Below are 15,492 nucleotides of genomic sequence, written 5' to 3' on the forward strand. Positions count from 1 at the left end.
AAAGTTGTTGTGTGTGTGTGTGTGACTCTAATTCTTTTTTTTCCCCCAAAACTTTAAACTTTTTATTTTGTGTTAAGGTGCAGCCAATTAACAATGCTGTGTTCATTTCAGGTGAACACCGAAGGGACTCAGCCATACATATACACATATCCATTCTCCAGATTCTAATTATTTGTGTTAGTGATGACCCTTAGTGTGTTGAAGAGGACTCTGAGGATCTCAGTGCTTCTCATCTATTTGCATACATGAAATATAGTCCATGATGGCTACACATCCTCCGTGGCCAATCTCACCTCAAGTATTCACTTGGGCCACGGTCACATTAAAAGTGGCACACCCTTAACCAGGATGCAGTGGAATGGAGCCATAGCTTCTAGAATGCCATTTGGCCAGCTTAAAAGCTTTCATTTCTTAGTAGAGTTCTAACCATTTGTGAAACATGGTTCACCCTGAAATTTCCTTTGGAAAATTTTCACCACAGAAATAGTTGCCAGTTTTTTGGTTTTTTTTTTTTCTACAGTTCCTGTCTGTCCCTCTTGAATGGTCGTAACCGTGTGTGCCAAAGTATCTTTCCATTGAAGTGTGTTTAATTTTGCCCTTATATGTTGCTTACTTCTCTTGGGCTGGGACTTCTTTATCTTCCCAGGGACCAAGTAGCCCAAAGTCACTGCTTTTTTTATGATGATCATGATTAGCTGATGGATTATTCTATAAAATTGAATTTTTCTACTAGAAGTCATAGGAATCTTATCTTGTATTATTCTTAAATATATGGTTAATATTTTGTATGTATTGTTTAGATTTACTTAAGACAAACTAACAATTTTAAAAACTATATACGTGTGTGTGGCTGACTCTTTGCTCTACAGTAGACATTGATACAATAGGCTCCTATGTCCGTGGGGTATTTTCAGGCAAGAATACTGGAGTGGGTTGCCATTTCCTCCTCCAGGGCATCTTCCTGACCCAGAGTTTGAACCCATGTCTCTTGCATCTCCTACATCATCAGGTGGATTCTTTACCACTGCACCACCAGGGAAGCCCAAAAATTAACTCTACTTCAATAAAAAAAGACTAATGATAACAATAAACAATTTGAAATATATAAAGGGCAATAAAAATAATGTAAAGCATCCATAGATGACCATTCTTAATATTTACATGTATATTTTTATATTTAAAATGGGTAGTCAACAAGTTCCATATCGCACATGAAACGCTGCTCAATGTTATGTGACAGCCTGGATGGAAGGGGAATTGGGGGAAGAATGGATGCAGTATATGTATGGCTGAGTCCCTTCGATGTTCACTTGAAACTATCACAACATTATTAATCAGCTATACCCCAATGCAAAATAAAGTTTTTTTAAAAAGGGTTACTTATTTTGCTTATTTTGTTATGGATTCCCTGGTGGCTCAGACGGTAAAGAGTCTGCCTGCAATGTGGGAGATCTGGGTTTGATCCCTGGGTCAGAAAGATCCCCTGGGGGGAGAAACAGCAACCCACTCCAATACTCTTGCCTGGAAAATCCCATGGCCAGAGGAGCCTGGCAAGCTACAGTCCATGGATTGCAAAGAGTCAAACACAACTGGGCACCTTCCCTTCACTTAGTTTTTTAATAGGGAATTCTAAATACAAACATATGTAGAGAGAAGAGTATTTTTATTATTCTTTTTAAACATATACTTCCTTTTTGGAGGGGCAGGGAAGGGCACAGTATGCAGGATCTTCTTTCCTGACCAGGGATGGAACCCATACCCCCTGCAGTGGAAGCTCACAGCCTTAACCACTTGACGGCTAGGGAAGTTCCTCTCTCTTTAAAGAACCCACAAAACCAATGTCACCCTGAAGGAATTATTCATGTCTTTTTCAATATATGGGGTCACCTATTACTTATAGTTTCTAAATAGGCAGTTGCCAGTGAGTGATGCTACTGGGTGGGGTACACCAGAGATGCGGGCAGCTCTGCCTGAACCCTTACGAGGAATGTTCACATGGCCTGAGATTTTGGATATTCTGGCTGGACAGTTCAGTGAGCAGCAAGTAGTGGATTTCTCTGGAAGGAGGCAGGCCCTCCACACCCCCCAGGCCCATCTGCCCCTCAGGCTGGATCCCTCCTCCCACCCCTCTGCAGACCTTCCCTACCAGAGCTCTTACTCCAAGCCCTCCCTGGCTGCCCTACTCCTTGCCCCGCCCAGGACTCTCTTCTCAAATCTCCCTAGGTGTGTTTCCTCTTCAAACAGATCTTGGATCTTTAAATCTTATTTTGTTGTGTTCTACCTAGGAAACTGGCTCCAGCCAAACTTTTCTTAAGGTCTTGGTTATTTTATTCCAAGTGTAGCCTCAATAGGAGGAACCGATTCTTCAGTGTGAAAAGGTTTTGCAGCTCTTTTCTGCTCTTGACCCATGTCAATGAAATATCAGTCGATTGAAGATAGAACTGAAAAATTTTATTTGAGCCAAATTTGAGGATTATAACATGGGAAGAGCATATCAAAGAGTTCTGAGAACAGTCCTATCCATTAGTGATCAAGACACAGTTTATATAAGTTTTTTGAGACAGTAGACTGTACATTAAATGGTGTATTATTGACAGTTTACATAATCCAGTTTGAAGTGCCCAGTGTTTGTACTTGTGACCCTTTACGAGGTCAAGAAGGAATGTTATCCTTTAAGGAGTTGTCTTGTTGATGCTAGGAGAACGCTGTTTGTGGTTGAGCAGGTATTTCTGCTGGCGGGGAGGTTTGGTCAATGCATAATGCCGATGCACAATGCACGGTGCTGGGAGAGGTGAGGGAGGGCAGAGAAGAATTTTTATGTCAAATTTTTCTTGTGTTGCCGTAAATATGAATTTTATTTCACACCGACTACAGGCTGTTGGGTGGGGAGTTGAGAGGGTTTTACCTGAAATCTTATCTCCAATCCCACATTCCCCAGCCCCACTCCAGGAGACATGGGCATATCAGGATTGAAGCACCTTGAGGAAGGAGCTTGAACCCAACACCCAGGGCTGCCCCACTCAACCCTACCTCTAGGGAGTGAGGCTTTATTCAGATCCCTCCCACCCTCCCGAGAGAGATTTTATTAACTGCTTATGTCCTTCCTCTTAGGATCCTTCAGACCCTCTATCCACACAAAAGGCCCATTCCCAGTCAGGTTCCTTCCCTGGAATCAAAACACCTCCCAGCTCTACTCCTGTTAACAGGGTAGGTGAACCAGGGCCAGGAAAACCAAGTTTGTGGAACTTCTAACGACCTTGGGATATTCGTGCAGCCTGCCTCCCAGTGCTCCAAGATAAAGGAATTTTCTGCTTCTACAAACCAGACTTGCAGGTTTCCGCCTGCCCCCCCCCCCCACCATACTCCCCACTTCCCAAGCACACCTTCAGAGATGCACCTGCATGCCCACTCAACACTTCCCTATCCATTCTTGTGACTTCACTGGATCACAGCCAACTGCAACCTTCCTGCTTTTATGGAAAATAATTTCTCATGCAGCCTTTAACACCTTGAAATGAAATATTTAGGGATTTCCCTGGTGGCAGAGTGGATAAGAATCTGTGTGCCAGTAGAGGGGACATGGGTTTGATCCCTGGGTCAGGAAGACCCCCTAGAGGAGGAAATGGCAACCCACTCCAGTATTCTTGCTTGAGAAATTCCATGGACAGAGGAACCTGGCAGGCTACAGTCCATTTGGTCCCAAAGAATCGGACATGACTGAGAGATTAACACACACACACGATGTATCAAGCCAGCCTTTACCATCTTGGCATGAAATACTTAGATAATGAAACCTGTGTCCACACAGAATTCTTCTAATGTTAATAAAATGTCCCAAATATAATATATACAGGGTAAAAGTGAAATAAAAGGAGAGAAATTCATAATTATTTAAAATTCTTCTTTTTTTCCTTTTTTTTTTCTGCCACATGGCTTGCCAGGGAAAGTGTTGGACCTCCAAGAAATTCCTGAGAAATTCATAATTAAAAGAACATGTAGGGGGAGGAGAGGGTGGGACAAATTGAGAGAATAGCACTGATATATCCCTATATATACACTAACGTGTGTAAAATGGATAGCTAGTGGGAAGTTGCTGTATAATGCAGGGTGATCAGCTCCCTGCTCTATAATGACCTAGAGGGATGGAACTGGGGCCAGGGGGAGGCTCAAAAGGAATCGGATATAAGTGTTAGCACTCAGTCGTGTCTGACTCTTTGTGACCCCATACATTATAGTCCATCCGGCTCCTCTGTCCATGGGATTCTCCAGGCAAGAATACTGGAGTGGGCTTGCTGTTCAGTCTCTCGATCGTGTCCGACTCTTTGCGACCCCATGGACTGCAGCACGCCAGGCTTCCCTGTCCTTCACCATCTCCTGGAGTTTGCTCAAACTCATGTCCATTGAGTCAATGATGCCATCCAACCATCTTGTCCTCTGTCGTCCCCTTCTCCCCCTGCCTTCAATCTTCCCCAGCATCAGGGTCTTAATAATGAGTCGGCTCTTCACATCAGGTGGCCAAATTATTGGAGCTGGGTAGCCATTCCCTTCCACAGGGCATTTTTCCAACCCAAGGATCTCCTGCATAACAGGTGGATTCTTCACCATCTGAGCCATCAGGGAAGCACCTATGTATGCATAAAGCTGATACATACAGCAAAAACTAACAACACTGTCCAATTAAAAGTTAATGAACACAATACAATAAAATAAATAAATACAAAAAAACAAAAAAGAATATGTATTTCAATATGCAAATGATACTTGGGCTTGCTCCCAGTAGGATTGTATGGTCAGGCCACTCAAGATGGCTGTTCCCTTGCTCTCTGTACACCCTTTGTCCTACCAGTGCCTGCCCTACTGCACCCTATGCACATGGGCACACGGCTGACCTACCCACCTACTTGCCCCAGGCCCCATCTAGTGATTGCTCTTATCAAAGGGGCAGTGAGGAACTTGCCCTTCTGGTTTCCCTGGTACTACTGAGGCCGCCTGACATCAATTCCCCTGTAACTGGTAATCTTCCCCCCAGTCCTGACTCCCACCCTGGGAGTAAAGACAGCCACCACATCCTGCCCCCGTGTTCTGCCCACCAACCTCTGCACACAGTGGGGTGTCGCTCCAGGACCTTGCTTCCGATGTGTAAGCTTCCCCATCCATTAAACTACTTAGGTCTCTGTTGCTGACTCGGGGCTCTTTGGTCTTGAGGCTGGGCAAGCACAGACCTTGTAGACCTGTGAGGAGTGGCTCAACAAGATTTAGTTACTCAAAGTGTGGAGGGCAGTCAGCAGCATCCTTTGGGGATTTGTTACAGATGCAGATCTGATTCAGAGCTTGGATTTTAAAACCTTCCCAGGGCATGTGAAAAATCCCCAGGGTGATCAGACTTCTCTGTGGATGCCTAAGGCTCCATAAGACCCAGAGCTGGTACTGCCTACCAGGAGATTTTGTGGTTTTCTGAATAGGAGCATAATAAATAGCAAAGTACCAACAAAGTCAAGGACACTCTTCCAACTGACACAGTAATTGCATTCCTGGATTTCTCAGTGTCTATTTTTTTTTAAATTATCGTTACTTTTTTATTATAGTCGCTTTACAATGGTAAAGAATCCACCTGCATTGCAGGAGACCTGGGTTCGATCCCTGGGTTGGGAAGATCCCCTGGAGAAGGGAAAGGCTACCCACCCCAATCTTCTGGACTGGAGAATTCCATGGACTATACAATCCATCGGGTTGCAAAGAGTCGGACACGACTGAGCAACTTTCGCTTTCACTTCACTACAACAATAATATAGTTGGCTTAAATATAGCTGGGTTCGTTTCTGCTGTACAGGAAAGTGAATCAGCTACACATATACAGGTATCCCTTTTGGGGGATTTTCTTCCCACTTAGGTCACCAAAGAGCAGAGTGGAGTTCCCTGCGCTATACAGTATGCAAATGATACAAATGCAAATGAGACTTGGGCTTGCTCCCAGTAAGACTGTGTGGTCAGGTCACTCAGGATGGCTGTTCTCTTCCTCTCTGTGCACACTTTGCCCTACCAGTGCCTGCTCCACCTACACGCTATGCACATGGGCACACGGCTGACCAAAAGATCTGCGTATATTTTGGCCATCTGTATGTCTTCTTTGGAGAAATGTCTATTTGGTCTCACACCCATTTTTTGATTGCGTTTTTTTTTTTTTTTTAATTAAGCTGCAGGAGCTATTTGTATATTTTGGAGATTAACCCCTTGTCAGTTACTTCATTTGCAAATATTTTATCCCATTTTGAGGGCTGTCTTTTGCTCTTGTTTATGGTTTCCTTTGCTATGCAAAAGCTTTTAAGAATAATTAAGCCCTATTTGTTTATTTTTGTTTTTATTTTCATTACTCTAGGAAAGTGAAGTCACTCACTTGTGTCCAACTCTTTGCGACCCCAAGGACTGTAGCCTGCCAGGCTCCTCTGTCCTTGGGTTTTTTCAGGCAAGAATACTAAAGTGCTTTGCCATTTCCTTCTTCAAGCAATCTTCCCAACCCAGGGATCAAACCCAGGTCTCCTGCATTATGGGCAGACTCTTCATTGTCTGAGCTACCAGGGAAGCCCCAATTACTCTAGAAGGTGGGTCAAAAAATATCCTGCTGCAATTTATGTCAGAGTGCTCTGCCTATGTTTTCCTTTAAGAGTTTAGGCCTTACACTTATATCTTTAATCTATGTTGTTTATTTTTTGTGTATGGTGTTAAGAAGTATTCTAATTTCATTCTTTTATATGTAGCTGTCCAGTTTTCCCAGCACCACTTATCGAAGAGACAGTCTTTTCTCCATAGCATATTCTTTTTTTTTTTTAGTGTATTTTATTTTTGGCTGCACTAAGTCTTCCTCGCTGCCTGAGGCTTTCTCTAGCCGCAGTGAGCAGGGGCTACTCTCTAGTTGTAGGGTGCAGGCTTCTCATTGCAGTGACTTCTCCTGTTGCAGACCATGAGCTCTAGGCATGTGGGATCAGTTGTGGCCCACAGGCTTAGTTACCCCATGGCATGTGGGATCTTCCTGGACCAAGGATGTAACCCATGTCCCCTGCACTGGCAATTGGCTTCTTAACCACTGGACCACAAGGGAAGTCCCCATTGTATATTCTTGCCTCCTTTGTCATAGTTTAGGTGACCATAGGAGCATGGGTTTATCTCTGGATTTTCTATCCTATTCCATCCTATTTTTTTGTTTGTTTGCTTTTGTGCCAGTACCATACTGTCTTTTTTTCTCTTTTTTAGCATTTATTTATTTGGCTGTGTCAAGCCTTAGTTGTGTATGTGGGATCTTTTATTTCAGCACACAGGCTTCTCTCTAGTTGTGACATGTTGGCTCAGTAGTTGTAGCTCAAGGGCTTAGTGGCCTGACCAGGGATTGAACCTGTGTCCCCTGAATTAGAAGGTGGATTCTCAAACACTGAACCACCAGGGAAGTCCCACCATACCGTTTCGATTACTATAGCTTTGTACTATAGTCTGACATCAGGGAGCCTGATTCCTCCAGCTCCAATTTACTTTTTCAAGACGGCCATTCAGCATCTGTTAACACACTTTACATTTACATGTAAACTGAATTGGGTTATAGGCTCATATTAACAGGCTTTCTTCCTGTGTGAAAATCAGCAGGACATTGACCAAGAGGAGGAATCCAGGACGGCTCTCCCCTGGGGAGTGCTGCCCTGTGCATGGCTACCCACGGGCACCCCCACTGCTGAGACGCCAGAATGCACCCACGCCTGTGCTCAGTCGCTCAGTCCCGTCTGGTTCTTTGCAATCCCCTGGACTGAAGCCTGCCAGCCTCCTCTGTCCATGGAACTTCCAGGCAAGAATATTGGAGTGGGTCACCATTTCCTCCTTCAGGGGATCTTCCCTACCCAGGGATGGAGCCCGTATCTCCTATGTCTCCTGCATCTCAGGCAGATTCTTTAGCATTGAGCCACCTGGGAAGCCCAAATACACCCATAACTTTCCCAAAATGTTCCTGTGATCTTTGTTTACCCTCGACCCCTGAGAGCCGTTATGCTCCAATCATTTCAGGCAGTATGCCCTTGCAATCCAATCATATTTTTTCTTTTTAACTGGAGTAGAGCATGGAGTGTAATTCTAGGAATTAACAGAGATTGTGTCTGAGGAAGAAATTGAAGAATAGAATCTGGCTGGTCAGTTTCTGCCCTGTTATCCTACTTGAAGTTTTAAAACTTTTTTTTTTTAGATTTATCTCTAGTTGTGGCTGGAGAAGGAAATGGCAACCCACTCCAGTATTCTTGTCTGGAAAATCCCATGGATGGAGGAGCCTGTTCAGCTACAGTCCATGGGGTCACAAAGAGTTGGACTCAACTGAGTGACTTCTCTTTCCTTCTTTTTCTAGTTGTGGCGAACAGAGGGTACTCTTCATTGAGGTTCTCAGGCTTCTCACTACAGTCGCTTCTCTTGTTGCAGAGCGTGGGCTCTAGGCCCACCAGCTTCAGTAGCCCTTGGGCTCTGTAGTGGTGGCATACAGGTTTTGTTGCTCCACAGCACGTGGAATCTTCCTGGACCAGAGATCAAACCCATGTCCCTTGCATTGCAAGGCAAATTCTTAACCACTGGAGCACCAGGGACTTTAAACTTTTTTTAAAAACCACCTTTTGAGCTCATGATTGGGTGATAATCAATTTTCTTAAACTCTTTATCAAACAGGTTCCCACAGTTTAAACATTACATTAAAAAGTAATGTATTTCACTGGATAGAAGGGTGTGGTTTCAAAGATTTGCTTCAAGTTGTCTGGGGTAGCAAGTGGGTGGGAGTAGAGATGAAACCGGAATGGTCAGGAGTTAACTGTTGGAGCTGCTTGCTCCTTCCACTCTTCCACTTTGGGAAGTGATGGAAAACCTCAATAGGAAAAATTTTATTGACAGTGTACATATTGGAAATAAGTTTGTCCTGTATAATAGTCACCCCATCTCTCAGAATTCAAGGTCTCCACACCCAGACTGCTATGGCCCCCTATTTCCTTCCTTGATTTATGTCCCGTAGCACTGATCACCTTCCAACACATGACATGTCATTCACATGTCATGTCTACTGCTTATCATGGCCCATGGGAATCATAGTTTCATTTCATGCTTATTCCATAATAAAACCATTTTCCTCCAGTTTGAAGATGATGTTGAGGGGTAGACAGGAGATTGCCCAAAAGCATCTAATTTGCTTATTTTGTCTCCTGTTCACCATCTCTGTCTCTCTCAGAAGGTAAGTTCTATGTGGGCAAAAATCTATGATGGTTTCACTTGCTGATATTTAAAATTACATGTGTAGCTCATATTTTATTTTCATTGCATAGAGTTGGTACAGAGGTTGAAAGCAAGAATCCTAGAGCCACCCAAAAATGAAAGTGTTAGTCATTCAGTCATGTCCAATTCTTTAGGACCCCATGGATTGCAGCCCGCCAGGTTCCTCTGTCCATGGAATTCTCCAGGCAAGAATATGGGAGTGGGTAGCTGTTCCCTTCTCCAGGGGATCTTCCCAACCCAGGGATCAAACCCAAGTCTCCTGCAATGCAGGTATATTCTTTACTTTCTGAGCCATCCAGGCTAAGTTCAAAACCCAGCTCTGTCACCTACTAGCTGTGTGACCTTGTGCAGGTCACTTGACCTCAGTTTTCACAGCTGTGAAGTGGGGACATAGCCATACCTACCTCAGGGGGTTGCTAACCCGACTGGTAGTAAGAGGCTCCATGAAGTTCGGCTGGATTACTACTGGTTACAGCACTCATTTAGGTGTCAAATAGAAATGCATTTGGTTCCAGCTGGAGCCTGTTTTCTCCTGTGCAAGGATCTCCAAGATAGTGATGCTGGATCCTTAGAGGTGATGGGAACTGTTCCATTAGCTAAGGGATATGAGGCCTCCCACCCAGATGCCTGACTGAATAACAGCAGATGTTCAGTACCAAGGGTCTTACAGCCTGGTGAGGGATGCTCCAAAGGACCAATGGTGGGCATGACAGACAGCCTCTGGATCCTGGCATCTCCAGCTCCTCCCTCCACTAGTGCTTCAGTGATTTGGTCCCATAATTACCCTGCAGGTGTAACTAGAGTTCGAAGCAGGGCAAGTTTGGAGAATAGGCCAGGAGGCAGGGCAAGAGGGCCTGGCAAGTAGGCCTGGGAGGAAGACAGGGAGAAGGGAGGGGCAGGCAGATATGGCTAGTCATTGGGAGAAGGAGGCCAGGGCGGGGGTGGGGTAGGGGGTAGGGGAGTGGAGGGTGGGTGGTCTGGTTGCTGGGTATGAAGAAGGGAGGGGCGGACGAATAAAAAGGGCTGAGGTGGTGGTGGGAACAGGTGAGGCAAGGTGAAGGCCCACTGGTGAGGAACACTGGCTGAGATGCAGGGTAAGACTCGGGGCGCAGAGCGGGTTTGGCGGCGGGTGCTGGGATGCGCGGGGCGGAGAGCAGCTGCGGTGGTCGGCTGGCACGGACGGGCTGGGAGTTTGGGGACTTGAAGGGGCGGCTGCTGAGGTGTGGGGGCGACAGCTTTTGGGTGCGGGAAGCAGGGGCGTCGCCTGCGGAGGCTCCAGGTCACTGATGTCTTACGCTGGCTCTCCAACAGCAGCAGCCGCGGGGCCTGGCGAGGAGACCATGGGCGCCTCAACCTCCTGGGGCCTGCTCCCCCGCGTCCCAGCTCCGCACCACGAACCACAAGAGGTTCCGGGCCCGAACCATCTGCCCACCGAGATGCTCCGGGAGGTGCTGAGCTACCTGCCCCCGAGCACGCTGCTCCGGCAGTGCCGCCTGGTGTGCCGGCGCTGGCGAGAGGTGGTGGACGGCAGGGACCTGTGGCTGAGCATCCTGCCCTGGAAACACCCCGACCTGTGGCCCGTCATCCTCACCTGCCTGCCCCCTGCTGGCGACCCCGGGCCCTGCATCCTGGGCCGCTTCTGCGAGCTCAGACCCATAGGGCGCAAGCTCACCGTGAACCCCCCGGAGAAAGGTGAGGACTCCAGGAAAGGGGTCGATCCTCGTGCGGGTGGGTGGGAGGGAGTTTTTCCGCGGCTAAAACTTGGTGGCTGGGGCAAACATGGAGCCTGTTGGGAGGAGCGGAGGGGCAAGACCACCCTGGAAACCCCTGGGACTTAACAACGTGGGTTGGAGGGCAGGCAAGAATCTTGGTCACAAACCTTTTTCATGTAACAGAAGACCTCTGGAATTGTATGATGCTGAGCGGTAGCGATGACTCGGAGGAAGAGGAAGACTTGGGGGTCAGGCTGAAGACTTCTGGGGAGACTAGCTACAGTCCTGCCTACAGGTGAATGTCCCTAGTGCCCAGGGTCAGGGCGGTGGTGAGTTATTGCTGGGCCTCATTTATCTTGCTCTTTCATAGGTGTTGGTACAAGGGAGAAATTTTGGATCTGGAGGAGGAGGGCCTGTGGCGGGAACTCCTGGATAGTGGAAAGATTTGGATTTCTGTCTGTCGCCGGTGAGTGTGAGGCTAAAAACAGCCCTTTGTTCAGTGCTGACTTTGGCATGGATGATGTCATTTAGGTCTCCTAGCAACACCTTGGGGCTTCCCACCTCACTCAGTGGTGTGAGGAATCTGCCTGCCAATGCAGAAGATGTGGGTTCAATCCCTGGATGGGAAAGATCCCCTGGAGAAGGGGATGGCAACCCACTCCAGTATTTTTGCCTGGGAAATCCCATAGACAGAGGAGCCTGGTGGGCCGCAGTCTGTGGGGTTGCAAAGAGTGGGACATGACTTAGTAGCTAAACAACAACCCCTTAGGATAAAGTAGGAAGGGAGATGACTGGGCCACCTTCATAGAGCAAAAGTCCACTCCCTGAACCCTCTGCTAATTCCCCCCTAAAGGGACTTGGATTGGAAGATGCCTGACTGGATTCAATATAGAGGGCCTGGGCCCAACTAAATCTCATCTGTGAATGAGATGCTCCTGGGTTTAGATGGAGGCAAGATAGAGTTGGCTAAGAGGTCAGATTCTGGAGCCAGAACCTCTCACGTTCAAATCTGGCATCAGGCTCAAACTTGTTTGCCTCTTAGAGCTTGTGCTCTGTATGATGGCCTTGAAATTGGGATCCATGAAAGAACTTCCAAGGGATACCTGACCTGGATGATTTTAAGCAAGGTGCATCCCAAATCCTGTACACTTTTATGTTCTCTGTTGTAAAATGACTCAGCTGCAGATCACACCTATGGTGGGAGCATCACTGTTTATGCTTCTCAGTTCCTATCCCACAATGCTCCAGTTTTGTTTTGTTTTGTTTTCCTTAATTCATCTGTGCCGGATCTTAGTTGCAGCTCTCTAGTTGTGGCACTTGCTCCAAGGCATGTGGGATCTTAGTTCCCCAACCAGGGATCCAATCTGAGTCCCTTGCATTGAAGGGTGGATTCTTAACCACTGACTCCCAATGCTCCAGTTTTATAGAAAAGGAAAACCCCTGAACTAAGTTCTTTTGGGGCCTTATTATGTGTTTCACCTCAGCCTCCAGGTCATCCTAAGTCATGTTGGTCTTACTGGAGTGGCTCACCCCCAGTTTACACTATGCGAACGTGGACAGCCTCCACCAAATTGCATTGTAGTCTGTCCATTATGACCCAAAGTTCCCAGGTGGACAAACACTTAGCGTTTCATGGTCACAGGAAAAATTTTGAATAGGTATTTGTAACGGTATGTGGTTGGCACAGAACAGTTTGAAAGGTAAGTCAAAAGAACATATATTAGTACTATGTTAGGATACTTTGTGGGAGAAGGCAATGGCAACCTGCTCCAGTATTCTTGCCTAGAAAATCCCATGGACAGAGGAGCCTGGTAGGCTGCAGTCCATGGGGCCACTAAGAGTCGGACATGACTGAGCGACTTTCACTTTTCACTTTCATGCATTGGAGAAGGAAATGGCAACCCACTCTAGTGTTCTTGCCTGGAGAATCCCAGGGATGACAGAGCCTGGTTGGCTGCGACTTAGCAGCAGCAGCAGGATACTTCTGTGGAAGAAGTAGAATGTACATCTGAAAAGTGAAGTGATGCTAAGTCTCTGTAAAGGAAATTACCTGTTTGTGTATTTATATAGTCCCTTACTCTTAAGTGACATGAAAAACAGAATGTTGCCGGCAAACCTACCCTTAGAATCCCTCACGCCCCATTCCCCATCACTTCCAATCTAAAGATAGCACCATCCTGAATTCTACTAACATAGATCAGTTTTGCCATTTTGGTACTTAATATATATGGAGTCATGCAGAATATAGTTTGTATTTGGCCTCTTTCAATGAACATGTTTGTAAATTCATCCATAATTATAGGTAGCTGCAGTTTCTTATGACTGTGTAATATTGCATTATATGAATATACCATAATTTGTCCATTTAGCATTGACGGACATTGGATGTTTCTTTGAATGTTCCTGGGTATTCCATCACCAATTTATTTAGATTTCCCCTGGATCCTTTTAAATGACTAAGAAAAACACATTGGAAATGACATCCTTTTCCACTAGTGAAACAGAATGAGAAGCAATATGGGGAAGAAAAAATAATATAGGAGGGGGTACCCTGAACAGCACAGCTCTCGGTCATAGCATACAGACCAGCCAGGGAGCTCATTTAGTCCAAATGCATTCCTTGGGTGTGCAGAGGTTCCAAGCTCCCATGTAACAAGCACCGGCAGGTAATGATTGTACTTGTTGGGGGGACCACCATTTTGGATTTCCACATAGGAAGGCCATTGAGGTAAAGCGGGCAGACCCTCAGAAATGGGGTGGCAAGTCAGTCTTAAAGATCTTCTCCTCCGGCAGCTGGACAGAACAACAAGGCAGTGACCGGATGTATCAGCTAGTCGTCAAGCTTCTAGATGCCAACTATGCCACCTTGCATTATTTCTTCCATAAACGTTTTCCCGTCCGTCCGCGGACAGGCAGCTTCTCCTTTCGGGTGAGTCTCTGACAGGGGTGAGGGGAAAGAATGGTGGGGTCTGTAATGAACTACTGTTGCCTAACAAACTGGCCCAAGTTTACTGGTTTAATATTAACAAGGCTTATCTTATCACCTCCTATGCTTTCTATGACTAGGTCTCTGCTATGAGTTGCTGACTTTGTTCTCTCATGTAGCTCATTTCAGACATTGGCTGGAGCTGAAGGGCAGGGTGGGCTGTGAGTGTGTCTACAGCTGGCCAAGCAGCTCTTGATTTAATCTCAGAGCTTGGCCGTGGGATCTCCCTGCTGGGAGAAGTTTGGGCTTCCTCACAACATGGCGGCTTCGAGGAAACCTGCTGTTGTTTCCTGGTGGTTCAGGGTACCACACTCTTGGTTACAATGAAACCCTCCCAGATTCAAGGGGGCAGGAATTAGACCCCACCCCTGGGTGAGGAGTGGCATGATTCTAGAAGGACTGTGGAAGTAGAGACATTGTTGCAGCCATCTATGGAAAATACCACAGGCCAGAAGGCCCAACTCAGTATTTGAGGGGAAGGCCATGGCACAATGGGACTTCTTTTTCTGCCTACAGATCATGCATGCGTTCACCAACATCAAGAAGGGCGTCCGCTTTGTGTTGTTTGACCACAGTGTCGAGGGCTATGACTCGTGGCCTGAGCAGTGTGGAGTCTCCAGGCCCCAGTCCAGTGTCATCGTACGGATCCGTCCCTAGGCTGTCCTTGTGAGACAACCTGACCATGCCTTCCAGGAGCTTCGACCATTGGCCAGACCACCTCAATAATCAAGAGCTTGTAGCTCCTGGCATCCTGGGATCTATCCTGGGTCCAATCAAGGGACCTACTGGGCCTTGTCTTTAAATTCTATGAGAAACTACGAGAAGAACGTTCTTACATCAGGGTTACTGACTGAATGCAGCCCCTGTTCTATGGAGTGGAGACACACGGGTGAAAACAAGGCTCCTCACCCTCCCCCCCCCAGTGCCAGGCCCTCTGGTTCGGCCTCTGCCCTTGTCTTCTGTTTCTGCTGCAGAGACTTCATTGATCACTTCCAAGAATCCCTCTCCTCATGCCTGAACCAGAAACCCATCCCTCTGGCTGAGTAATTCCAGTCTCTAACCTTCCGTGATTTCAAGACTTTGACCAGGACTCAGAGCTGAAAGTTAAACTAACTCAAAAAATTGTTTAGAGGCAGAGGGTTCTGCCCACCCTGTGCACAATGAATTTGGTCCCCAGAGCCCAGCCCTATTCTGGATTCTACGGTGGATAGAATTATTTTGTTATTTTGAAATTCTTTTTGAATTTGGAGATAATAAATCAGGAATGTATCTTCCAATCATAGTTAATAAATATAATATTTGCCTAAAACAGCTCAGCTTTTTTCAATAGAAATATGTTACTTGACTACTTTGTTGTTCAGTCACTCAGTTGTGTCTGAATCTTCGCAACCCCATGGACTGCAGCACGCCAGGTTTTCCTGTCCTTCACCATCCCCCAGAAAATGTTCAAACTCATGTCCATTGAGTTGGTGATGCCATCCAACCATCTTGTTCTCTGTCATCCCCTTCTCCTCC

General features: G+C 46.4%; 1 protein-coding gene across 1 annotated transcript in view; it reads left to right on the plus strand.

The window, feature by feature from the left end:
* LOC122421280 overlaps positions 1 to 14,886 on the plus strand; it is a 55,307-nt gene extending 40,421 nt beyond the window's left edge. Inside the window, exons 10-14 of the mRNA XM_043437145.1 lie at positions 10,591 to 10,971; positions 11,175 to 11,286; positions 11,362 to 11,457; positions 13,785 to 13,920; positions 14,494 to 14,886. Coding sequence (XP_043293080.1) covers positions 10,591 to 10,971; positions 11,175 to 11,286; positions 11,362 to 11,457; positions 13,785 to 13,920; positions 14,494 to 14,634 — 866 coding nt within the window. The 3' untranslated portion in view covers positions 14,635 to 14,886. The remainder of the gene's footprint in view (positions 1 to 10,590; positions 10,972 to 11,174; positions 11,287 to 11,361; positions 11,458 to 13,784; positions 13,921 to 14,493) is intronic.
* Positions 14,887 to 15,492: the final 606 nt, after the last annotated feature.

This window comes from Cervus canadensis, chromosome 18, assembly GCF_019320065.1.
Source record: "Cervus canadensis isolate Bull #8, Minnesota chromosome 18, ASM1932006v1, whole genome shotgun sequence".
Classification (NCBI taxonomy): Eukaryota; Metazoa; Chordata; class Mammalia; order Artiodactyla; family Cervidae; genus Cervus; species Cervus canadensis.